The sequence below is a fragment of the Talpa europaea genome (genome assembly GCF_964194135.1).
Source record: "Talpa europaea genome assembly, chromosome: 11".
In the NCBI taxonomy this organism is placed as follows: Eukaryota; Metazoa; Chordata; class Mammalia; order Eulipotyphla; family Talpidae; genus Talpa; species Talpa europaea.
This window is the reverse complement of record NC_140078.1, coordinates 18442762-18468443: the sequence shown is the minus strand read 5'-3', so window position 1 is coordinate 18468443 and position 25682 is coordinate 18442762. Positions and strand designations below refer to the sequence as shown.

The 25682-nt window shown below is 46.4% G+C and overlaps 1 protein-coding gene across 1 annotated transcript in view; it reads right to left on the bottom strand.

Moving 5' to 3' along the window:
* HCK (HCK proto-oncogene, Src family tyrosine kinase) overlaps positions 1-24806 on the bottom strand; it is a gene marked incomplete at its 3' end in the record, with an annotated part of 34457 nt that extends 9651 nt beyond the window's left edge. Inside the window, exons 1-10 of the mRNA XM_084246693.1 lie at positions 24730-24806; positions 12346-12463; positions 9660-9699; positions 9241-9337; positions 8359-8457; positions 4028-4131; positions 2773-2922; positions 2360-2512; positions 808-987; positions 30-106 (exon numbers count right to left, since the gene is read on the bottom strand). Coding sequence (XP_084102819.1) covers positions 30-106; positions 808-987; positions 2360-2512; positions 2773-2922; positions 4028-4131; positions 8359-8457; positions 9241-9337; positions 9660-9699; positions 12346-12462 — 1017 coding nt within the window. The 5' untranslated portion in view covers position 12463; positions 24730-24806. The remainder of the gene's footprint in view (positions 1-29; positions 107-807; positions 988-2359; positions 2513-2772; positions 2923-4027; positions 4132-8358; positions 8458-9240; positions 9338-9659; positions 9700-12345; positions 12464-24729) is intronic.
* Between the last annotated feature and the right edge of the window lie 876 nt (positions 24807-25682).

Sequence of the window (25682 nt, the reverse complement as noted above, 5' to 3'; positions counted from 1 at the left end):
TGCTCCCAACCTCCCCACTAGACTCTCACCTGAGCTGAGAAGTCGATGAGCTTGGGCAAGGGCTGCTTGCTGCCTTCTTCGCTTTTCAGAAAGTCCAGCAGGCTTCCTGTGGGAGGGGGAGGGGCCACATGGATTTCATAAGCACAGTGTTTTTGCGGTAATGGATTTAAATAAAAATGTTTACTTACTACTCTGGGTGTTTGAGAAATAGATTTGGGCTTTTGCAAAATGACTTTGGAGTTGGTAGACTGGATATTTGAGACAGCCTCTGAGCCTGGATTTATTTCTAATACAGCACAATTGTGTATTTAGAAAATGAAAAATGTTTTGGGATTTCAAATTACACTCTATGAGGCCATGTGAGATGTTTCTGTTCATTGAAAAATAGGCAGGGAAAGAACAGGGTGGTCAAACGTGGCCAGAAGCCCCCCGAGGAATCCTGGATTGTGGTTGGTGGGGTGAGGGCAGCAGGCAGGAGGCTCTGCTGACCCTTTCCCAGGGCATCTGTGGAGAAGGTGACTGATGTGGGGATAGTAGCCCTGGGCCTTTAAGGCTCAGAGCTGCTTCTCCCACCCACCCTTGGGGTTCTGGCCCCACTCCTCTCTCCCGTAGTCCTGTATGCTCCCCTTCTCCTTTACATGATTTCACCCCACAAACCAGAAGAGCTGGGTGGTTGCAAGAGCTCACTGAGTACTTGTCAGAAGAGCTCCTGGTTACACTGAGGGCAAGACCCACTCAGAGTCACCTCTGAGTCTGCATCTGACCAGTGTGAGCTACAGCCTGCACCCCAGCCTCTGGGTCAGGCACCTTTGGCCATGAACTCCGTGATGATGTAGATGGGCTCCTCCGTGACCACTGCATGCAGCTTTACCAGCTTGTCGTGCTGCAGAGTTTTCATCAGGTTGGCCTCTGCCAGGAAGGCCTCCACTGACATGCTCCCTGGCTTCATTGTTTTCACGGCAACCTTGGTGTGCTTGTTATAGGTGGCTGGAGAGGAACAGGGAGTAGGAAAGGTTATCAGAAGCCGCTGGTCTCCCCCCATGGCCCTGGAAGATCCAGCTAAAGATCTGTCTCCTTAGAAGGGTTCATCTCAGTCTAGAGAGGGAAGGGGAGTTGTGAGCTTTAGCCTCAGACAGATGTTATCTGGAAGATCAGTTCACAGCTTCCCAGCTGTGTGCACTTAGGCAAGTCATGTAACCTCTCTGAACTGTGACCCCCTCACCTTCTAAGTGGAAATGACCCACAATGTCCTTGAAGGTCTATTGTAGTGATTAAAGAAGAACCTGAAAACATCAGATTCTCTCTCTCTTTCTCTCTCTCTCACACACACAACCTTTGCTTTTTCACTCAACACACACATACTCCACTCCTGCTTTATCATGTCCATCTTGTAAATCTTATAATTGTTCATATTTCCATTTTGCCTTGGCTACTAGGAAGCTCTGATTAGACTCGAGGTCTTCCTGCAGTAAGTCAAGAGCCTGATATATTTTTTGTTTTTAAACCTCATTATTCAGATAGTTCTTACCTTCCTCTCCATATTTTCTCTGCTATACTTTCTTATTCTTATGAAAGCCTGGCACACAGCAGGCTCTCAATAAATGTAGTTGAAATATGTGGATTTAAAACTTATTTTATCTGGCTGAATTGTTTGCAATTCTATAAGCTGCCTTCCTTCCCATTTGAAACATGGTGGAGTTTTAACATAACGGGGTGCACCAGGCACTGGGCCAGGTAATGGGAACCCTACAACTCAGCAAAGTAGCCATCATCATCATTGGGACCAACAGGCTGCTCAGAAGTTTCCAAAGTGGCATACTGGTTATTTTGAGTTGAAGGCAATTGAAAAACAGCAGATCCAAGGATGACATTTTGCTCAATTATCTATCTCCATTAAAAAAAGGAAATAAAGCATCTCTGCAGTGGTCCTGGAGGTAAGAGACAGACTTATCACCCCAGACTAGGGCTTGCAAGCTCTGTTTTCCATGTAGGTAGTGCAAGCTGAATTTCCCTACTCTTAGTTTCATCATCCTAGGAGGCCCCCGGTTGTGTCAATCCCCAACTGGTGGGCTGGCCCAGCTCCTTGAGAGGGAGGGGATATCTCATCCCAGATGCTCATCCCAGGAGGAAGTTTGACACCAGTGGGCCTGCTCTCAAAGGCAAATCAGTGTTTGCTTGGCAGACAATTTGGTTTGCTATCAGAGGAATGACTCCTTTATGGTTATTATTCAAAGCCCACTTCTGCCCTCTTGGCCTGCATTCCCACTTGGATGCAGGCTATTCCAGGAAGCAGAGGCTTCTCTTTTCCCTCCCTCCCTTCTCCCCTCCCTGCCTCTTCCCTCTGGCTCTGGGTCCTTACCCATCCAGACTTCCCCAAACTGCCCAGCTCCAAGTTTCTTCTCCAGTTTAAGGGATTCCCGGGGGATCTCCCAGGCATCTTTCTCCCACGGCTTCTGAGGCTTGGAGGACACGCAGGGGACTGTCAGTTTCTGGCAGAGTCCATCACTTCCCTCTGGAACAGAGTCTCCAGTCAATTGAGGGCAGCCAGCTCCAAGCTGGCTAGAGACTTGAGACTTCCCCTCAGACGCCTCTCTGCCTGGTCAACTGATGGGGCCAATATTCCAAAGGGCTGCCACCATCGGGGACATTCCCAAGAAAGCAGAGCACTCTGGGATACCACTCTGTCTTCTTTCTCAACCAGTTTCAGGAGAACCCAGGATTCCCCAGAGCCAGGCCCACCCAGGTTGGGATGTGGCCCTGGGCAGGACTCACTCTTGTAGTGGGCCACCAGCTCCTGCAGGGTGCTGAAGGTGCTCCGTGGGGAAATGTAGAAGCCCCCACTGTCCAGGGTCCGGATCTTGTAATGTTTCACCGCGTCCCTGTGCTGGGGGTCGTAGTCTCGCACGGACAGAGAGTAGCTCCCTGGATTGGCCAGAGAGAAAGCACTCAGGGATGGGACCTCAGAGGTCTTTAGCCTCATTTCAGCAGCCTGACCCCCGGGAAAGGCCACCGCTGGCACTGTCCAGGCACCTGGGCGCTGGAGTAGGAGGGTGAGGCTGGAGTCAGGCTGCTGGATTCTCATCCAGGCACCTCCATATCTAGCTGGAACAAATGACTATATCACCTCTCTGTGCCTCAGTTTCCTCATTTGTAAAATGGTAATAGTCATCATACTGCTCTACCTCATCACATTGCTTAATGATTAAAAGAAGCAATACTTATAAAGTACTCAGGAGAGAAGCACTCATAAATGCTGGCTTCCATCACCTCATTGCCTGTCTATCTGTGTATCGATCTATCTATCTATCTATCTATCTATCTATCTATCTATCTATCTATCTATCTATCATCATCATCATCTATCTAACATGGTCAAAAGGGATTTTGCAGATGTGATCTGTTAAGGATCTGGAAATCAGAATATCCTGGATTATCCAGGTGGAACTAATGTAATCACAAAGGTGCTTATAAGAGGGGTAAGAAAGTGGGAAGTCAGCAGCAGGGGTAATAAAGTGTGGAGATGGATACAGGAGGTGGGAGAGATGTGAGTGAGGGCCATGAGCCCAGGGACGCTGGTGGGCTCTAGAAGCTCAGAGACAAAGGAAATAGATTCTTTGCTGAAGACTCCTGAAGGAACCAACCTTGCTGACACTAATTTGAGCCCAGTGAAACTGTTTTCAGACTTCATCTTGTTTTAAGTCACTAAAAGTGTGGTAATTGTTCCAGTGGCAATAAGAACCTAATGCACAGGACCTCACATAGAGCAGAAACACACGGTCGTGCAGTCCACAATCACAGTTCTGTCATGTTTTTAACCTAAATCTGCAACAATGGGACTGAGGAAGCCCCCAAATCAGGTTTGGATGAAGGGCAGGAGAAGACCTGGCAGCCATGGTGGGCTGCTGGAGTTTTTCAGCTTCCTCCAGGGCATCTGGAGAGGGAGGGGGTTGTGCCAGTCACCCTGGGGCACCCTTGCAGGGTGGGGGTGTGTGAGATGGGGGTAGGGGTCAGGGGAGGGCTGGGTCACCTTTGGTGGTCTCGCTGTCCCGGATCATGAAGGAGCCCAGCACATTGCCAGGGGCCAGCAGGTGGCGCTCTGCATCCTTCCGGCTGATGCCTTTGAAGAACCACCTGGTGGGAAGGAGTGGGGGTGGAGTGTGAATGCGTGAGTGGTCCTGTCCTACTCACTTTGGATACCTGGGGCTGGTTTCCTGTGGCATCAATGTTCCTCAAAGATGCTTTTGGAGAAAACAACCATTCCTTTGATATTTCTATCTTTGAAAATGAGATTTGTTGTACATTAAATAAGGTAATTATAGTTTAAGCCAAAGCATCTGAGCAGGGGATCTGGTGGTGGCCTTGCATATGCTCACTTGCTGTAGATAGTATTTGCATATTTTAGTCATCCATAGGCCCAAGGAGGCCCCAACTAGGAAGCAACCTAAACTTACCACCACCAGCCTTTTACATGAATCACATCACATCAGAATCAATGGACATGTATTTTTTACCTAATGCAAGTATATAATGCATTAAATGTATTTATGCATATACGTGTGTGTGTGTGTGTGTGTATATATATATATATATATATATAGTCTCATAATTACTCAAAATCTAGGGCTGGAGAGTTTGCATTCTCCACCACTCACCACATGCCCAACTGAGCATGCTCATCCGGTGTCAAGAGGAAGCAGTGTCTTTCTGCTGGCTGCAGAAATTTACAGATCTGTATATACAATATTTTGTCCTGCAAACTCCACCCTTTTTGGAGGGAGGGAGAAGTTTTCCTCCTTGTTCTCTAAAAAGGAAAATCTGGTAATACTTCAGTTAGGAAGACATAAGAAATAGTGTCCCAGAAATGCAAATCACACTTGTAAAAGAAAACAAATTTCATCCAAGGGTAGAGAGGAAAAGAAAACGGGAAAGCCTATGAATGTTTAGACTGTTCTTTATTCCCACTGTAAATCACAGCAATATGTTCAGTGAAACTGCAACTGGCCATCATTTTACCAGGCCAACAGGCATTTTATCAGGTGTGACTCCAGTATGCTGAAATGGAAATTAATGCATTTTGGGGAACTTTCTTTAAGAAAAGCAGTGCTGCATTACAAATACCAAATGCCTGTGGGTCATTCCAGCCTCACCCAATGTGATGGATAAAGTGATGGACAGAAACAAGGTGGAAAGATACAGCAGTTATAACCAATTATGGTCAAAATCTTACTTTTGCAAATTTCATAAGAACACAACCTCTCAGTGAGTCCCAGGGCAAGTCAGGGTTCAGTAGGCAGCTTCAGGAACAGTGCAGGCAGGGGCTTCGGGAGAATTAAAGAGGCTTCTGAGATAAGGGCAGAAAAATTCAGGAGGGCTAATGAAGGCAGTAAATTTTAAAGCTAAAATTTGAGGCTAATTGGGACAGTAAATTTTAGGAGACCTTGGACAGGGAAGGTAAAAAGAGAAACTCTAAGATAAGAGCTGGGAAAATGGGCACATCTTCCTGGAGGAGTACAGCCACTGGGGGAAAGAGCCAATCACAAAATAGGATTAGATTTTAGAATAGAGGGGAAAATGGTTTAAATATCCCTATACACAGGCCCACAATGGCTTCCTTGCCCCTCCCAATGACACTTTCTTCCTTTAAATAAATTTTTCTTTACTTTCTTAAACAAAGTTTGTTTCTCTCTGCTTACTTATCTAAAATGTCTGCAAATTCCTTTTTATGACTTTGTGGGACAAGAACCTGTGGTGGTTCAAGGGCTAAATTAACAGTGCATACCAGCTTCATCAGGATCTTGGAGCCTGGACTTCATTAACTTCAGAGACAAATATAAAGCTGGCAAGAATTTCTGAGCTAAAATATGAAATTTCAGATAATTTTATACTTGGATCCATATCCTTGGGCCTTTCTTTCTCCCTGAGTGTTTGTTCTGGTGGAAAAGGTCAAGCAACAACAGCCAAACCTATTCCCACCCTTCCTAGAGTGAGGAGTACTTTATGTGCTATGACTGGAAAGCCCCAGAATGGAGGTCAGCAGGACTTAAACCTTCCATAAATCTGCTGTGTGACTTTGAGCAAGTCACTTTCCCTCTCAGGGCATCTGTTCCTCTGATATCAACTGGGGATAAAAACAGTTAATAATCATGGCGTTCTTATGATCTATCCAACTATAAAATTGTCTTTGTTACCCAAAATGAAGAAATCGAGGGTCAGAGAGTAACTAACTTGCCTGGTGTCACAGGTGAGAAGCGGTGGGGGCAGGATTCAAATCCATCTACCCTAGAGCCCAAGTTCTTCACCATATCTCCCTGCCCAGCTTACTAACTGCAATTCATTCTGTAAAGTGGTTCTTGCATGAGAAGTATCCCCCAAGGTTAAAGACCACGCAGTAAGAACCACGTCCCTGGCAATTCCACCCTAGGAAGCTGTCCCACAGATCTAGCAGGAAGACATAACATATACACTAGGAGATTCACGGCAGCTGGAGACTGGAAGCCACTTTATTGACCACTGATGGGGCAGGGGTCTTCTATGTGATGGACATTTCGCAGCTAAAAAAGAAGGATGCTGTCTAGGAGATCTGGACAAAAGGTATAGAACAGTGTGTGTAAAAAAATGGGGAGATGTGTATACTTTCTTATAAGATTACAAAGCACTCGGGAGCACTCACAAGAAACTGGGGAGGGGAGCTAGCTTCTGCGGAGGGGAAGTGGCCTGCTTCTGCAGAGGGGAAGTGGCTGGTTGGGGTCTGGGTGAGAGAAAGACCTTGCACTCTTTATTCTATATCTTTTGGGATCATTTACACTTTAAACATTTGAAAGTATTGCCTATTTCAAGGCAGGGGAGGAAGTTAGATTCCATCCCTGTGAATCCTGTGCCTCTTCCTCCTCCCCAGAGGAGCCCCAGGGGGGCTCCTGTTACCAGTTTCTTGATGCAGAGACAAGAAACCTGGGAGACCACTGCAAGACTGACCCTTGTATTTGGGTTGCTGGTTCTCAAGATAGGTCCCTGGACTATCAGCATCAGCCTTACCCTAAAACTTGGCAGTAACACATTTGGGGAGTAGGGCCCAGCCTTGGGGTGATGCCGAAGTGCTCACATTTGAGATTTGCCCAGTTAGGTTTTTGTTTGCAAATTATAATGTAAGGTACAGTTGCCTGCCCCTGCCTTTTCCTTTAGCAATTGTGTTGCCTTTGAGGAGTAATATTAGCCTAAGCTGCTGCTAGGGGAGGAATAGGGATTCTGTCATGCTGAGGCCCGAGTCGGGGAGCAGCTGAGTGCCCCCCCCACCAGCATGTAGGGTATTTGGGGGGAGGTCCAGGGCAGAAGGGTAGGCAGGGAGAGAGGGGGCTTCTTTACCACCATATGAGGGGAGATTCCACAGTGTAGAGAAGTTTCATGTGCACTAAGAAGGGGATGACTTCAAGGTGGGCAATTTCCAAACATTTTAATTTGTAACGGGCAAGCATCCCAACATACCATCCAGGCAGAGGGAGGAGGCAGAGGAGAGAAAACCATGGGTACTGTCATTTTTCAACATTTTGACTGGTTCTGAATTGGCTCTATTGCCAGCCTAGAAGTCATCTTTTTAGTTGTCAGTCTCAGCCACCACACTGTGAACTTCTCCAGAGAGGAACACTAGCTGAGTCATCCGGTCCCCTAGGAATGGGACAGGGGTGGGGGGGGCAGTGGGTGTTCCACAAGTGTCTGTGGATGATGGGATGGGTGGATGGATGAAGTATAACTGTTTATGTTTTCAGACTCAAGCTTGACAAGAGGAAGAACCTGCAGCCAATGAAGGGGTGCTCCTTGAAGGGAAGGGGTATGTCTTATTCATTCTTGCAGCCTCCTGCCTGGCACGGGACTTGGTGAGGAACAGGAACATATTTGTTTTATGAAATCAATGAGGGATGATTGGCAGGTGTAGGCTGGCTCACCTCCCAGAAGACCCTCCTTGGCACAACCATATAGTTATGAATATGAACACACATAATAATATGAACACATATTATTGAGCACCTGCTGCAGGCCTGTCTGTGCCTCGGATGCAGTTGTGGACAGACAAGATGCCTGCCCCATGTGCCCACATCCTAAGTGCAGGGGTGGGGGGGCAGGGGAGGCAATGAGCATGTGAATAACCAAAGAAACAAGATCATTTTTGCTAGTGAGAGGTGTTTAGAAGGGTCGTCCTATATGATTCCATTGAGTGAGTCAGAGGAGACCCACTACCCATCAAACAAATAGCCCTAGGAAGAGTGTGCCAGGCAAGGGAGAGAGTGAGTGCAAAGGCCCTAAGGCAGGAAGAAGGCTGGTTTTACTCAGGCTTCCTTCTGGAAGGCAAGAAAATGGAATACTTACTCTTCTGTCTCCAGAGAGTTAACACGTGCAACATAGTTGCTTGGGATGTAGCCCTCTTTCCGGGTGGCCAGGGATTGAGCCTTCCACCACTCCCCGGACCTGAGGGATAAGACAGAGCAAAAGGGTCAGGGGGCAGAAGGAGTCCCCTTGCACCCCCCCCCAGCCATGACCCTGAATACCTCCCAACTCCAAGGAACCAGTAGGGTGAGGATCAGGAACACAACTGTACTGGCTCCAGCATGCACCCCATAATTAGAACAGAGATCTTAACAACAGTCTCCACTATGCATCAGAGGTTCTAGAATCAGGCCCTGTCCCTGCATTAAGAGCCCGCAGTCCTTTGCTCTGGACTTGGCCTTAGTAGTAGCCATATTCAAGGTGGGGCCCTGTGCCCATGGCAGACTCACAGTGAGTCCGCTGGACCAGAGTCAGAGATAGTGGGCTCAGAGTCTGACCAAGCATAACCACCCCCATTTTAAGGCCCCAGCACATACTGGACACCTCACTGTGGGAGGTTGGAGATGGAGCTCAGGGATCAGAACTGCAAACTCTACAGGTTCTAGTCCACAGGTAAGCCTGTAGCTTAGTCACCAGAGCCCAAGGAAGGCTTCCCTGGCAACACTTCTACCTGTGCATCCTGCCTGGCCATGCACCACCAGTAAGTGCATCTTCACTGGCTGTGTACCATCAGTAAGTGCACAGGCCCCTTTGTTATGGCTTTCACCCGGGTTAACAGCAGCCCTCCCTCCCCTAGAATCAGGTTCTTATTAGTCATTTATACCCTAGCATAAGATAGTCTATCAAGTCCTTTACTAAAGCACAAAAGAGAATATATTTGGAGAATAAAGTAGGCTTTCTTAGGGGGAGTGGGTGGGGACTTACTCCTCCAGGACTACCATCTGATCCCCCTTCTGGAAACTGAGGTCTTCATGGTGAATGGCTTCATAATCATATAGGGCGACCACAATGTCCTCAGAACCTAGGGGGAGAGAGACACGTGGGAGGGAGAGGCTTTATCTGCCTACATCTACACACTGGGAGTGCCCCATCCCAGCACCCAGCCCCAGAAGTGCTGACATGTCTGTAAACATCTGGCCATGCTGGCCTCCATCCTAGTTCTTAAAGCTAACAGTGTTTTATTCATGTCACTAGACAGTGTTACAGAAACGCAATAACCTGTACGAAGTACTCTGGGGAGATTTTCAAAGGCAGTTTTGACTTTTTGGGATTTTTACCTCAAGCTCTAACCTAATCCTCCACATAACACAAGGCTCCACTGCGCATGTTTGCCAGATACTTACCCTCTGGGGACCCTGGTGAGCTGCCGCTACTATTAGGCCCCTGTGGGGGAGAAATGGAGAAAGGGATGAATCTGATAGTGTGTGGTACCTCAAAAGGTCTGTGTTGAATGGATATCCAAGAGCATTTCATCATAGCCCTGTGTGTCATGGGAAGAGGCCCAGAGAAGGTTGGGGCTGTGCCTGAGGTCACACAGCATACCGGGGGCACAGCCAGGCCAAGAATCCAGGTTTCTTGAGTAATAGGCTCTGCCCTCAGCCTTGGATATCATGAGGAATGCTGGTTTGTCCTCCTTGACATACAGTGAGGGGACTGGGCCACATCTGGGTTTTCCAAGGTATGTATGAAGAAACCCTGGAGCTTCCAATATGTCCCACGAATAAAGGTTCCGTTAGTATGTGAAAGAGCTGACATGTGCATCTAAAGGGGAAATGACATCTAAAAAAGGCACCCCAAACAATTCTTATAGGAGGGGGGGGACAAGCTTCACACAACTAGACCTCAAAGATATATTGTTGAGTGAAGAAAGCTATTTCCTCAGCATTATAAATATAATACATTCAGATAAAATGCATACACACCTCCCAAACACCTTCTGTGGACACATACTATGTGTCAGTGTAAATTCATGGGAACTGTTAAGAGTCCTCACCAAACTGACAATAGTTGATACCTCTGGGAAGGGTACACTGGTCAGAAGAAGCTCTATCTTTCCCTGTAATTTGTGGTTATTTTCAAGGAAAATCATATATATAAGTGAAGCACTAATTTAAAGAAACAGTTTTGGGAAACCCTGAGAAGTACATCCTTTTGGAGAGAGTCACAAAATCCATTACAAAGATTCATAAAGGGCCCCCACAGGGAAGGAGCCTAGTGTTTCTCAAGCAAATTTGACCTGGGAACTTTCTCTGAGGAATCTCATTAATTTACTGCAGAACTAATACCCTATAAGAGAGAACAATGAATGACTGACAGTGACATCCCTTAAAACTGGTGAAGAAAACTCTTAACATCTATCTGGTGACAAGTTAGAGGGAACATGAGAACCTGGAGCCCTGGCCATGGAAAGGCCCCAGGGTCATGCAGTTCAAGAAGAGGCAGACCAGGGCATGATTTTGGGTTTTAGCTTAGTTACCAATGTGAAAAATTCATGTAATCTCAGGTTGTATTAATAGAGGTCATGTGTCAGAGGGAGGAAGGTGACTCTTCTACTATTTTCCCATTTCTAGAATGATTCCTGCTCTAGGCATCATATCTGGAGAATGGCAAGCAGGATGGAGAAAGGTCAGGAATCCAGGTCCTGTGAAAGATGCTTTGGAAGGAATGGGTATATTGGGATAAGATCTTTGCTTTCAGTCTCTCCAGGCTGTCATGGGACAAAGGGAGTAAATGTGTTAGGAGCAGGGCTTAGGGGTAGGTTTGGGATCAAGGAGTAAGGGCAATTGGATAATAGAACTCTCCTCAACAGAGTAAAAACTTTCTATGCCCTCCTCACCCCCTCCTGGGGAAGGAGTGCACCCCAGCTTCTGCAGGCAATAAGCACAGCCTCTGCTTCCCCTGGAGAAGCTCAGTTAAGGGAATGGACTGAAGGACAGCAGAGTATAAAGAACCCCAACCTTGGGCTTAGAAAGACCTGGTTTTCCCACTCACTTCCCGGCTGTGTGACCCCTGGGAGCCATGAGCCCTCTTTGAGCCTTAGCCCACTCTGCTGTAAAGTGGTGTAACTCCTGGCTCACAGCTTCTGGTGAGGATTAACGATGTGGAACTCCTTCATTCAGTGCCTGGGACATAGTAGTTTGACAAATGGTCAGGATGATTATGACTGTTACGGCTGCTCTGAATTCTGTCATTGCCATTGCTCGAACTGTCACTGTTGACACCACGGTGCTGTTTGGTGCTGCTGCACGACAAGCAGTGCTGGGGGCTGTGAGCTGCCATTACTTCTGCTACTGATACCTCCAGGCTCACTGCTGCTCATCATTAGCACGTGTTCCTGCTCCTTCCACCAGCACTTGGAACCTGCACTGCCCAAGTTTGAATCCAGGCGATCCCCCTTACTAACCAAGTGGTTTTTGGAGAGTTATTTGATCTTTGTGACCTACAATAGGAGTCTTAGGAGGATGAAAGGTGCTAGTAACTGCAAAGTGTTTAGGGTAGTGCTTGGTTCATCATCAGCTCTCGGTAAGCACAAGATAAGTAAGTAAATATGTCTACCAGTATCACCACTGCTTGGCTACTTCTTCTATTGGTCCTGTTGCTGATGCCTAGACTCCCACTAGCATTGCTGCTTTGTTACGATGACAATTGTTGTTACAGTTATTGCCAGGAGGTGGAGACCACCATTAAATTACTGTTGGTGCTGCTCTCTGTTCTGGCCTGGTCACTCACTGTTCACAGCACCGCCTATGCAACCATGGAGGCCTGAGGCTGCCAGGCTCTCTCCCACCTGGTCACTAGAGCCCAGGGTGATGGGCCAAAACTTGGGGGGCAGGGTAAGAAGTGAGGTTCTTGACTCGGGGGCTGGGTGCAGATATATTCTGAAGAGTTAGGGTGCTGTGGGTAACTGCTCAGCCTCATTTCATCCAAACACACCTTGCTCAACTTTGAGAAACCAGGAAGTTAGGACAATTGAGGGGCAGTCCCCTAGCCCCACCCCAGCTGCCAGTCCCTCTGTGCTCCCCAACTCACCCGCTTGCTGGACAACGTGGGATCAGGCACGTACAAGGGACTGTGCGGGTTAGCACTGGGAGTTGTTTTCAAGTTATTGCTTCTGTCCGGGAAGAACTTGGACTTCACACACCCCATCCTGTTGCAGAGAGAAGGGAGGTGAGCCCGGAACCCATGAGGTCCACATGGGGGAGTCTTCAAGGCTGGATCTCAAGCCCCCCGGCCCAGTCTGGCTCCCACTGCCTTCCCTGTCTTCCCTCCCTGCCAGCCCCACTCACCCCACCCTGGCCATGCAGAGCTCACTCTGCCCAGGGACCTCTGGCTCCCTCACAACCAGGTCTGTCACACTCTCACAGAGCCACACGTTTCACAGTCATGCATAAAATAAATCACAAGGATAATTGAAATTCAACAGGGAGAGCTGACAGCACAGAATGGGTTGGTGAGTGCTTCTGGTTCTTGGTCAGAAATCCTGAGTTAACACTTGCCCCTCCCACCTCCCCAGCTCAGCTCCTTATCAGCAATATGGGGTAATAATAAAACCTACTGGCAGGTATTGGAAGAGGGGAAAGCATGTGTGGTAGTAAATACTCTGTATGGAGTCAGGCTCCAGGCGACTGGTTAAGTAAAATCATACTGTTATGTATAATAAATTACCATTTTATATTAAATGACGAAGATGAGGTCACATAACAATCTAGCTAAATAATAATCAAGGCATCCTATCCTTTGTATCAATTTAAAATTGCCTTATAACAACTTTCTCCTCTCTCTCCTCTCTTCTTTCCCTTCTTTCTCAGATGGATTTGTTTGGTCATCATTCATTCATTTACTGAACATTTTTACCACAAATGAGACAAGTTTATGTCCTTATGGAGCTCGCAAAGGAGAAGAATGGGGGCCACAGACAATTAACAAGTTAAATTCAGTCAGTGGAAAGTGTGGGACAATGAAAGAGAATGTGATAGGGAGCAACTATACGGGGTCTCTTTAGACAGGGGGGCTAGGGAAGGCCCCTGAGATGATGTTGACCTGGGCCCTGAATGACACAAAGGAGCCAATCAGGTAACACTCTGAGGGAGCAGTGTTCCGGGCAGAGAAAACAGCAAGTGCAAAGGTCCTGAGGTTGGAATGTGCTTGGGGAGAACAAGGCACTGAAAGGCAACCAGCATGACTGGAGATCACAAGCAAAGGTGAGGATGGTATGTGACAAGGCCGCCACTCTCTTGTGAAGAATCTGGATTTGATTCAAAGGATGATGGGAAATAATGGCAAGGTGTAGGCAGGAGAATGAAAGGATTCAGTCAGCACTTTCAGTAATTCCACTGACTTCTCTGTGGGATGGAATGCATGGAGAAGGGCAGGGAACCCTGTATATTGCAGTGTCCAGGCCTGAGCAGGTGGTGGTCTGGCCCCAAGGTGGTGGCTACTGGGAAAGTAAGAAGTGAAAAGATTTGAGGGATAGTTTGGAGGTAGAGCTGACAGATTTTGCTGCTGGATTAATAAAATTTAAGATGCTTAAAACATGTCTACCTAACTAGAGTCAAAACTTAATTATAAAAGCAGAAGAATTGTTTCATTTCTTTCTCAAAATGTGTACACATATTTGCTGAGAAGACAGGCTGGGCCCAGTCACATAAGGAAGTGATTGCTTTCCTCATTTCTGCAGAATTACAATTTTCTTCTAAAAGCAGTTAGAACTCAGTTACACTTATCTTGTTAACATAAATATGTGTTCGTAGTTTAAGAAAAAAAACCTTGCATTCCTAGATTTAGGGGAGTTATTTTAAAAAAAATGCTTATTTTTGTTCACAAGGATGTTTTTGTCCTGGTGGGAACTGGGAACAATTTACCACCTCAAACCTGAAGCAGTTTCTTCAAATGAAGTTTCTACTTCATTTGCCTTTTGTGAATAAAATCAGAACTGATTCGGACTCCTGGAGTGCTGGCTTATTAATTTGAAAAATTATTGCAATTAATTAATGCTTTATAATGTACTTGTGTGCATTTAAAATAGAAACACTTCTGTTTGATTTGAGATAAATGTGTATTACCCTTCTGGGAAATAAAGCATACAGTGTAGTTTTGCATGGCATAAAATATTACATTTCATAGATTTTTAGCAACATCAGGGTGTTCTGAGAAAGCCACTGCTGTGTGATGTAAAGCAGTTCTGGCCACCTCTCTGAGCATTTATTACTTTCATTATGAATTTACGTATTCAAGAGTCACAGGGCACTGAGGGGTGGTCTCTGAAAGCCTTCTGTTGACTCAGGGTGCGAGGGAATCTCTGAGAAAGATGGCAGTGTTCATCTGCATGGGGTGGTGGTGAGAATGGAGTTGATAAGTATAAGGGTGCTCACACAGCGTGTTCTCCGGAGGTATTAACCACAACTATTTCTGTTTACCAGCAAATGTAGCACTTCTCTGGAGCATAAAGAACACTTTGCAATTCACTTGGTTTATAAGTGTAGAGATACTGTAACACTTGATAAGTTAATGTTTTAAAATAGGGAATTCCCTATTTTAAATTTTAAATTCCCAATTTTTGCAAAATAAAATGTGAATTTTTTAAAAAAAGTGATATACCAACAGGAGTCAAATTTGCATAAAATGTGTTTGTTCCTCAGAAAAAGCTCATTTTTATGACCACTAGATCTAGAAATGTATTGAGTCACATTGTAATTTAAAATTTCCTACAGTCATATCTTGAAAGTAAAAATGTAAATTTTACGATATATTTATTTTTCCCAATATGTCACAATTATTAACACATAGTATAAACATCATGAAATACATCTTTTCTTCATACAAAGTCTTCAAATCCTAGTATGGAAAAATTAGAAAATAGGCACTTTCTTTTTAGAAGGATTGTTATTATAGATGTAGATGTAGGAAGCTGGAGCCATCCTCATATCATGTAAGAAGGGGATGCCTTTCAGTGACGCCACACAGACGAAAGTAGACTAAGCCATGGAGACAGAGTGATCTCCACAAACACGTCCAAGCGCTCGGATCTAGTTGTGCCTTCAGCTTTTCAACCTCAGAGTTTTTCTAGATCATGAGAAGATACATTCTCAATTTTGCGTAAGTCAGTTTAAGTGTACTTCTGCTACTTGCACCCGTTACAGTCAGGGATGGGGGACATGGGTCATTAGGCAATGTCACTGCTGTGTGAAAGTTATGGAGTGTAATTATACAAACCTGGGTCAGAGTCTGCTGTATACCTAGGCTCCAGGGGATAGTTCTCAGGACCTCTGTGGTATATGTGGTCAACAGTTGACATAAATGTGGTTAAGCAACACCTGTAGTGTTGCTGATGCTTGTATATTCCTGGACTGTAGTTCTTGCTGATGCGTGTATATTCCTGGACCACACTCTAGACTGAACAAACCAGTTTCTGGGGATGAGAGCCTGGAATATGCATTTCTAACAATTCCTCAGGAGGCTCTTAGAGAACATCAAAGGTTGAGGCCCACCACAGTAGTGAGATGAGGGCTGAACTTGGGGTCAGGATGCTTGGGTTTGGATCCTGCTTCTGCCACTGATTGACTAAGTGACCTTGCATGAGTCACTTTCCCTCTTTTTTTTCCTTAAAGATTTATTTATATATACAAGAACTGGGGTACAGGTCAGAGGCACAGGAGGGTGAGAGGATTCACCAGAGACACAGTGGGGAACAGAACAGGCAGACTGACTGAAATACACTGCTGAGGGGAGTAGCGGGTGAGTCAGGAGAGATCTGCTGCACCATGTGGGTAGCTCTGTGGCCGGCCGGGGTTCGAACTCGTGATGCAGAGGCTGTGGATAGCATCATAGGTTGTGTCTTAACCCCTTGCACCACGAGGGAGGCCCTCACTTTCCCTCTTTTAAGTCTCATTGTCTTCCCTATAAAATAAGAGGTACTTGCTTCTCAGGCTTGGCCTGAGGTCCTGTGCAATACGGATGTGAAAGGCTTTGAAGAAACTCTGAACATACACTTCTACTTGTCTAATGTGGTTAAAAATTAGATTATGAGAACAGAAGTGGCTTCCCAGGCCTCAGGCTAGTTTAAAACTGCTGATCCATGCAGATACTTCTTTAGGTCACTGCAATGTGCTGGAACCTGAAACCTGCTCCTTGACCCCAGAGCTTCTTCAGGCTTTGCATAAGGGAGGGAAATGAGAGCATCAGCCTGGCTGCTTCCCCTGGTCAGCATGCTGGCTGCTGAGGTCGAGAGATAACTCCTGCACCCCCAGAGTGAGGTCCAAGGAACAGAGGCCAGGGCCCTGCCAGAGATGGTTTTCTGGGAGATTTTAGGCTCAAGTTAAGGCTTGTGAGGGTAGGGGTGAGGAACACCTGACCTGGTCCCACCTCTGCCACAAGTTTGCTGTGTGACCTCAGGCAAGTAACAACCTCTCTCAGGTCCCCATTTTTTCCAGATGTGAAGTGAGATGTTGGGTGATAAGTTCTCTGAAGGGGACACTTAGTGTTCTTTCTTGTGTAGCCTCTTCACCCCCTTCTTTTGAAAATAGCTTCCCATTGTTCCTTTATAAATCACCTCTCCCCCATTCATGGACCAAGGGAGACTAGGCTTCAACTCCTGGCTATTAGGGTGGGCTGTAACTAAGTCTGGTCAATCAGAGTTCAAGTAACAGAAGAAGGGATGGGCCTGTGATTTAGTCCTGATCAATAAGCATCATCTATTTGGTTGGAAAAGAGACTCATGGCTGTGGAGAAGAGTAAGAAATGTGGAAACAAATTTCCTTGACTGAAGCCAATGTGCTGGTGGACACTTCAATAACCTCCCTCTTCTGTTTGAGCCTGTATAAGTTGGATTTCTGCCCCCTTAAGACTCAAAGAGTTCTGCCAGTGTAGAGGAAATTCTTACAAGGGATTGCAATTCACATTCAAGTATAAATAACTTAAGGCAAAGGCTTCCTAAATAGCAAGCTTGGATAGAGTAGGTGAGGGTATGTGGCATATAGGCCTATGAAGCTGCTGGCACTGAAACCATGGCTGGGAAGCACCTGGCATGTATTATGCCTGCCAGACATTTGTGGAGCGAACGTACAGTGTTTAGCCCTCTACAGGCCTACTGTACTTGGCGGAGGTCGGCAGTTTCAGAATTTTCAGATGGAAAAATTGAGGTCCATAGCAGAGAAGATCTCCAGGTAATCAGTGGCAGGTAGAACTAGGAAACAGCTCTCTTGCATTTCACCCTCCACTGGGGTCAGTACCAAAGGCTGGAGGGGTGGGGTGAAGGGAGGATAAGGAAGCCAAAGAGGAAACTCAGGAGGGCAGTCTGCTGGAGGCCCAGGGCTCAATACTGTCCAGTTAGAGGAACTTTCTTTTCTCGGAACAGCTCAGTCACAGGGGTGGGGGTGGAGGGCATCTTCCCCCATGAAGGGCCAATTTCCTGAGAAGTTTCCAGGGGTACATAGCCCTACCTAGCTCTCCTTGGAATCCCTAATGGTCTTCTGAATGAACCACCCAAACCCCCACATGACTGTTGCCCTTAATGGATATTTGGGGGAGTCATTCCTTGATTCTTCATCTCTCCCCTTTTCTGAGCCAATCCTTCTTCTGATCAAAGAAATCAAGACCATGACTTATCAAACAGAAAGGGATTTGAGAGACCTTCATTATCCAGGTGGGAGCAACAGTCCCTGAGTGTGGGTGCTCTCACACAACAGCAGAGCAACACGCTGAAGAGGAAGTCAGGGTCTCTGGTCATTTGTCTGACTGAGCCAGCCAGGAAGCTGGCTCTGAGATGCACGTGTTTTAACCTACTTCAAACATGTAGTAAATTCTTAACATGTTTAATATTACCTCTTGGGTCACCTGGCCAGATGCAGAAATCAACAGCAATTGTGATAGGAGGGGGCAGGGAAGTTTAGAAAATATCAGATAGGATTTGAAGTCAGAAAGAGCTGGATTCAAATCCCCATTCCGCTTTACAGATAAGTGAGCCTTTTACAACACAAGCAGGTCATGTCCCTCTCCCCAAAACCTTCCCGGGTTCCTACTGCACTTGGAATAAAAGCCTAAGGTCCCTTACAGGTGACAAGAATTGCATGATCTGGGCTCCCCTCAACCTCACACACCTAGCTCCTGCCAGCCTTTCCTTGATTTTTCCTCTCCATTCCAGCCACACTGGCCTCTTATTATTCCTCAACTCATCAACCATCACTTCCAACCCAGGGCTATTGCACATGCTGATTTCTAGAATGAACTTCACTCATCCAGGTCTCGTCCCAGATCTCATTCTCAGAGAGGTCTCCCCTCATTACCCTGGCTAAAATAGGAACACCTACCCCCAACTGCCATTAGTTTCTAGTCCCTTCCCAGCTGTATTCTTCCTGGCTTTTAGCCTCCACTGAATGTGGTGGCCACACGGATGGGCTTCTCAGATGCCCAACTAGAGAGTGTAGACCTGACCAATGGCCCCAGCTGCTGTGCTCTGATGTCCATTACTGTTGCCAATGACTTAGTGTGGCAGAGATACTGAGGGACACCTGCGCCAGGGGAACTCTGACTGTGGCTGAGGTCTCCTTGACAGCCTTGCCAAGCTTTCCTTAGAGCTGCACTGTGATGTAGGACACTCTACCTCCTCTCCCCTCCTTCCCTCCACCCTTTCTTAGTCATTTGGAGTCAGATAAGCCTTGCCACTCCCTCTAATAAATTTCTTGCACATTTAATCTCACTGAGAGTCTGAACTAACACACCTAATATATTATCTATTGATTTGTTTATCATTTGTCTTCCCTAGAAGTTAAGAGATAAGAGGTTGATAACTTGTTTTGTACACCGTTCTGTACAACTAGGACACACAGGTACTCAATATATATTTGTTGAATAACTGAATGAAAATGACTTTAGTTTTCTGGATGGCCGAGCTTTCCTCCAGCTATCCCCAAGTCTGTCCTCCACAAACAGATACCTTAAAACTACGGTAATCCATACTCTGATCCTCTCACAGCTACTTTCTTATAGTTGACAGAGCTTCAGTTTCTTTTCTGTTTTGGAGGGTATAAGTTCTGCTTTTAAAGTTACATTTTATTACCTAGTAAAACATTAATACATTGTCATGGTTAAAAGTGAGAACATGACAGACAAATCTAAGGTGTCCTTGCATTACTTCCATATAGACCCTCCAGGTGACCGGTCTCTGCATTTCCATACACCTGTACCACGGCGCCTTCACCGTTTCCAAACACTCTCACTGGACTTCCAACTGCCAGCACCTGCATTTCTTTGCCTGAGAGAGTCTTCTCTGGCCACTGGTGTCTGCTCTGCCCATGAACTTGGCAAATGGAAGCACTAGAGAAATAATATCTCCCCTCGGAGCAGATCTCCGCCGGTGACAGAAGGGAGTTAAATCTCCCAGTCCCCTACCTCTTGAGCATGCTCACTGGCTCGCAGTCTCCCCGGGAACCCGAGCTCCAGGTGGCCACAGTGGTGACTGGCTTGATCACACACATCTACTTCCTCCCTCCTCTCTCGCTTCATCATTTTCCTACCAGGATTTTCTGGGATGTGCTCCCAAATAAACTACAGTTGTGTGCTGCTTAACCACATTCCTTCAACCAACAGGCTACTCCATTTAGATGATGGTCCCAACAGGCTACCCCATTTAGTGCAGGTAGTAGGTGATCCCATTGAGGTATGCGTAAGTACACCCTGTGATGTTCACACGATGACAGCATTGCCTGATGATACATTTCTTAGAATGTATCCTGTTATTAGTGAGGAATGACTGTAAAAAGTAAACTCATTTAGGGCCTCCCTGGTGGCGCTAAGGGTTAAGATGCAACCTATGAAGCTGTCCACAGCCACTGCAGCACGAGTTCAATCCCCAGCCAGAGAGCTACCCACATGGCACAGCAGACCTCTCCTGACTCGCCCACTGCTCCTCTCAGCAGTGTATTTCAGTCAATCTGCCTGTTCTGTTCCCCACTCTGTCTCTGGTGAGTCCTCTCACCCCCCCAAAACCTCTGGCCTGTACCCCAGTACTTGTATGCATAAATGAATAATTTTTTTTTTTAAAAAGTAAACTCATTTGAAATATTTTCTAGAGTCTGCTTCTGGGGACATTCAAACTAAGACATACACCCAAAGGAAATATGTAGTATCATTTTGGGTGTGTTAACACCAAAGGAATTGCATGAATTGTGAGGAATATTCTGCTTATTCTCATTGTTCCCATGATGAAATGGAGACTTAGAAAGTGAACAGGTTTGCCTAATGCATCACAACTTGCCTGCGGCAGCACTAGCACTCAAACTCATGTGTCCTGCACTCTCTCTACTGTCCTTCATTACACTGGCAGAGATGAAGGAGATCTCCGATTCTCTTCACTGCACCTGTGTCTCCTGGGTCATAATATATAGGGATAATGACAGGAGGTCAGGTGAAGGAACCTGGAGAAATGGGTTGGTGATCAAAGTGCTGTGGGGCTTATTAAAATAGAAGTTAAAAAAGATTGTCTCACTAACTTGCTGTGTGACTTTGGTAAATTACTTACCTCTCTGAGTCTGACATTCTTTTTTATAAAAAAAAAAAGGAGGCTTGTCATGACTGGAAGGCAGGGCTTGAAAACCCACATGGCTATAGGGGCCCACAAGATCATCCATATGAGGAAAGTGGTCCAGACAAGGCTGGTACAAACTGGACAAGCCAGGAGTCGTCTCCCGGCAGTACCTATTCAGCTTCACCAGTGCTGCCATCAGTGAAAAGCAGAGGAGCATAGCAGTAGGTTCCAGGCCCAGAATTGACAATTTTCCAAATTTTCAAGAGAAGACAGAAATCCACATTGATGTGAGTTCTGGACTTCATATATTAGCAATGAATTTAAAAGAATCACCGTGGGGACAACCAAAATAGACCTATGGGCTGAAATATCTCAGGGAGAGGGGAGAGGTTGTCCAACATTTGAGCATTCAATTTTTTTAAGGCCCTACTATGTGCCAGGTGCCAGATGTTAGAGATAGTGGTACAAGACTGACTTATCCGTGCTGTCAAGGGATTTATTCCTTAAAAGAGTTTAAAGTCCAAGCCCTGGTCTCCCCTCCAAGCCCTGCTAAATGGTTGGGGTGAGATTAAGAATCATGCTTCCCACACCCACGAGGTTGAATATAATAATAATAGTAATAATTTCTAAAAAGGAAAATAGCAGGCATTGGCAAAGACGCAGAAATCCTCATATATTGTTATGAGAATGCAAATGGTGGAAACAGTTTAGAGATTCCTCATGAAGTTAAACATGGAATTACTCTATGACTCTGCAATTCCACGGAAACTGAAAACAGGGGCTCAAGCCAATACGTGCACATATATGTTCCTAGCAGCACTATTCACAATAGCCAAAAAATGAGACAACCGAAATGTCATCTATGCATGAGTGAATAAACAAATCATGGTATATATGCACATATAATAAAAATATCATTCAGCCATAAAAAAGGAGGTACTGCTAAATGCTTTAATGTAGATGAACCTTGAAAATATGCTAGATGAAGGAAGCCAGACACAAAAGGCCATACCTACCTATCGTATGATTTCCTTTCTATGAAATATCCAGAATAAATTAACCTACAGATATGAAAAGATGACTGGCAATTACCAAGAGCTGGGAGGAGGGGAAATGAGTTTCCTTTTAGAAAAGGAAATGAGTATGGAGTTTCCTTTTGGGGTGATGAAAATGTTTTGGAACTACTAGACGTGTTGGTTGCACAAAATTGTGGCTGCATTAAATGCCACTGATTTTTCACTTTAATTTAATGCTTAATTTTATAACAATAGTTGAATTCCACCTCAGAAATATTTTTAAAAATTTTATGCTAAATAAAAGTGCTTTGCTAGGATGGGAAAATAAAGTATGGCACATCCAAACATTGGATTACACAATGCAGCCATCAAAAATTCAAGAACATTGTAATGACATGGAAAAAATGCTTACAATGTAATGTTAAACAAATAAGTAGAATAAATGTTGTATAAATAGCATTTTACTAGTTATGTTAAAAAATGCACTGAAGACTATAGAAATATACTAAAATATTTGTTACCCACATAAAAAAATCATACTTTCATTGCTTGAGTACCTACTAAGTGTCAGGCACAGTGAACAGGTGCAGGGACACCATTACTCTTCTGTAGCAGAGAACGAGATTCCTGCAAGAGCAGCCTGGGTCTAGAGAGACTGAGAGGAGTCATCTCTTTTTTCTCACCCGGCTCTCTACCAGGCATAGTCCTCCTCTCATGCAAAAGAAGAGGTCATCTGTGCCCCTCTGGAGAGCATTCAAGCTTCTATTTTCCCCAAGAAACACCTAATCCTGTGGCCAAGGTCACACATTGAGCATGGGCCCAGCAGTTTGTTGTAGTGAACACCTGGAACAACCTGAATGATCATCAACAGGCAAGTGAGAAATAAGATGGGGTGGTGACCTACCCACCGAGACACACCAGTTGGAGGGATTGAACTAGACCTCTATTTTTCATCTTGGCCAGATGCTGACAACTTCATGACAAGAAGTTCTTAATGATAATAACTTAAAGATAAAGGGAAATTGCAAAAGAATCTCACAGATAACATTTATGTAGATTTCTAAAAGAAAACAACATGGTATGTGTTGTTTATACATACATATCTATGTGTGTATATATATAATACACACATATAATACATTTATATAGGCACAGACTGGAATGACTATAATGTAAGACAGTGGTTGCTTCTGGGGAGGGAAAGACCCAGGACTGGAGGGATGCAAGGTGGGGAGGTTTCAATTATATCTGTTACTTCTAGTAATTTAGTTTTTAAAAAAATCTGAAGCAGGGCCTCCCTGGTGGCGCAATGGGTTAAGACACAACCTATGAAGCTATCCGCAGCCACTGCAGCACAAGTTTGATCCCCAGCTAGGGAGCAACCCACATGGTGCAGCAGACCTCTCCTGTCTCGCCCACTGGTCCCCTCAGCAGTGTATTTCAGCCAGTCTGCCTGTTCTGTTCCCTGTTCTGTCTCTGGTGAATCCTCTCATCCCCACACCTCTGGCCTATACCCCAGTCCTTGTATGCATAAATAAATAAATCTTTAAAAAATAAAAAATAAAAATCTGAAGCAAACAGGACAAAAGGTTAACATTTGTTAATTCTGGATGGTATGTTTCTGGGAGAAATTTGTCTTTTGTTCTCTTCATTTTTCTGTATTTTAACTGTTCCCCATCCCCAACGCAATCCCTCCAGAAAGATAGTGTAGAGAAAGTGGGATAAAGGAACTGGTACCTATTGAGACTCTCTGTACCAGTCAAAGGTTATGCCAGTGGTTCTCAAAGTGAGGTCCCTCAACCAACATCATCAGCATCTGGGAAAGAGCCTGTATCAGACCTACAGAATCCAATACTCTGGGTTTAAGGTCCAGAAATAGGTGTTTTGACTAGCCTCCCAGCTAATTCTGGTGTACCATTGAAGTCTGAGAACCACTGGGCTAGACCACATTGCTATGACAACAGTAATCATGTACTAGGCATGTGTACCTGACAGGCAGTCCTAAGAGTCTCCCTTCAGTAACTCAATCTAGTCTTCAAAAGAACCCTGTGCAGGCCTCATCATCATCCTCTCCATCCTACAGTTGTGGAAAGGCCCAATCCCCTGTCCCAAGGTCCAGCTCATAGGTTGCTCCCAGAAGCCCCCTTCCTTAACCACTACACAAATTGTCACAGACATCAGCTCTCACATATTCTAGCTCACTGCAGCTTTGGAAGGAAGAATTAACAGCTCCATCTGACAGATGAGGAAACTGGAATTCAGGGAGGAAGAGTGACTGGCCCAAGCTCTCACAAGAAGGAAAGTGAAGGGCCAGCCTTCCTGTGGCTTGTGCAGGAGATTTTGGGGTTTGACCTAGACCTGTGGGCATGGGGACCACGGGGATGGAAGAGGGAGAACAGGGAACGACCCAGCTGCAGCCCCTGCCTGGGCTGCCTCACAGGGCCAGCTGTCCCCTCCCCAGTGTGGCTGCCACCCTCTGTGACCCGCCACCCACACCCACCAGGAACTGTAAGGATCTCCCCCCTCCCCCCCCCCCGGGCTCCGTGAAGCCCCATCCCTTCCTTCTCATTTTTTTTTTCTTCTTCTTTTGCAAAGGGGAACCCAGATGGCTCGAGCGTAAAGTCACTTGGTGGCCTGAGCGTCCCCGCCCCGCGGGCTTTCCCAGGCTCGCAGGTGGGCACGCTCCCCTCAGCGGGGTTGGCCCCTCATCTCATAATCAGTGCCCGGTTCCTCCACCGACCCTTCTAACTTCCTTACCCCTTTTACCCCGCCCCCCCAACGAGCCCTGCCCACCACCCGGGGCTCCTCTGCAGCCCGAAGACCCTCAGGACAAGCTCACCACCCGGGGTGCTGGGCTCCCGCGTCCTCCGCACTCACCTGGGCCCCCGCTCTTCTGGCGGGCAACCCGGATCCTCGCAGCTCGAGCGCCCCCCCAGTTCTGCAGCTACCGGGGTCCTGGGACGCCCGGGTCCGAAGGAAGACGGACTGACTTTCGAGGAAAGGCTAGGGCAGCGCTCGGAGCGGCGTCCGCGCCACGGGCCGTCTCCAGCCCCTCTGGCACTGAGCTGTGCCGGCCCCCCGACTCTCCTCCGCGCCTCGGAGGTGCGCACGGGCTGGGACGCTGGACCGGGTGGCGCCCACAGGCCATCCGATTGCCTTAGGCGCGCCCGCCGCGATGCTAACTCCGCCCCAAGGAGCCTAACCCCGCCCCGAAAATTCAAACCCCACCCTAGGAATTCTAATCTCTGTCTCCACCTCTTAAAACCCAAATTCCGCTGCCTAAGGAAATTTTAAAGCTTTGGCTACTGGAGGCTACTAGCCTTGCCTCCCGGGGATCCCAACTCCGTTTTGAAGGATCAGAACCCCGCCCCCAGCACTTTCAACCCGCCCTCCAGGGATCCTAACCCCGGCACCCTCCTCCAAATATTTTCCTAACACTGCCCCTAATGTATTCTAATCCCGCCTCCCAACGCCCTCATACGGTCCCCCAAAGGAATCTAAGCCCCACCCGCAGGGATTCTAACTCCACCTCACAAGAAACCTCACACTGTTGCTGTTACAGGGCAGCCCCAACCAACGCCAAGCGGGTTGCCTGACTGTGGGTCCTCACCCGCGCGCTTAAAAGGGACTTATTAGTACTCAACTGCAGGCGCACACAAAAGGTTAACAAAGGGTTTATTTACTAAAGAAAGGGAAATGAATATCTCGGGGAAAAAAAGAGGGAGATAAATTCATGAATGCGTCCTACCAGTTCCGCTGACCTGGAATCCCAATAGCAGGCTGAGAGCTGGCGAAGAGCCATGAGCCGTGAGGCCAAGAGCAATCCAAGG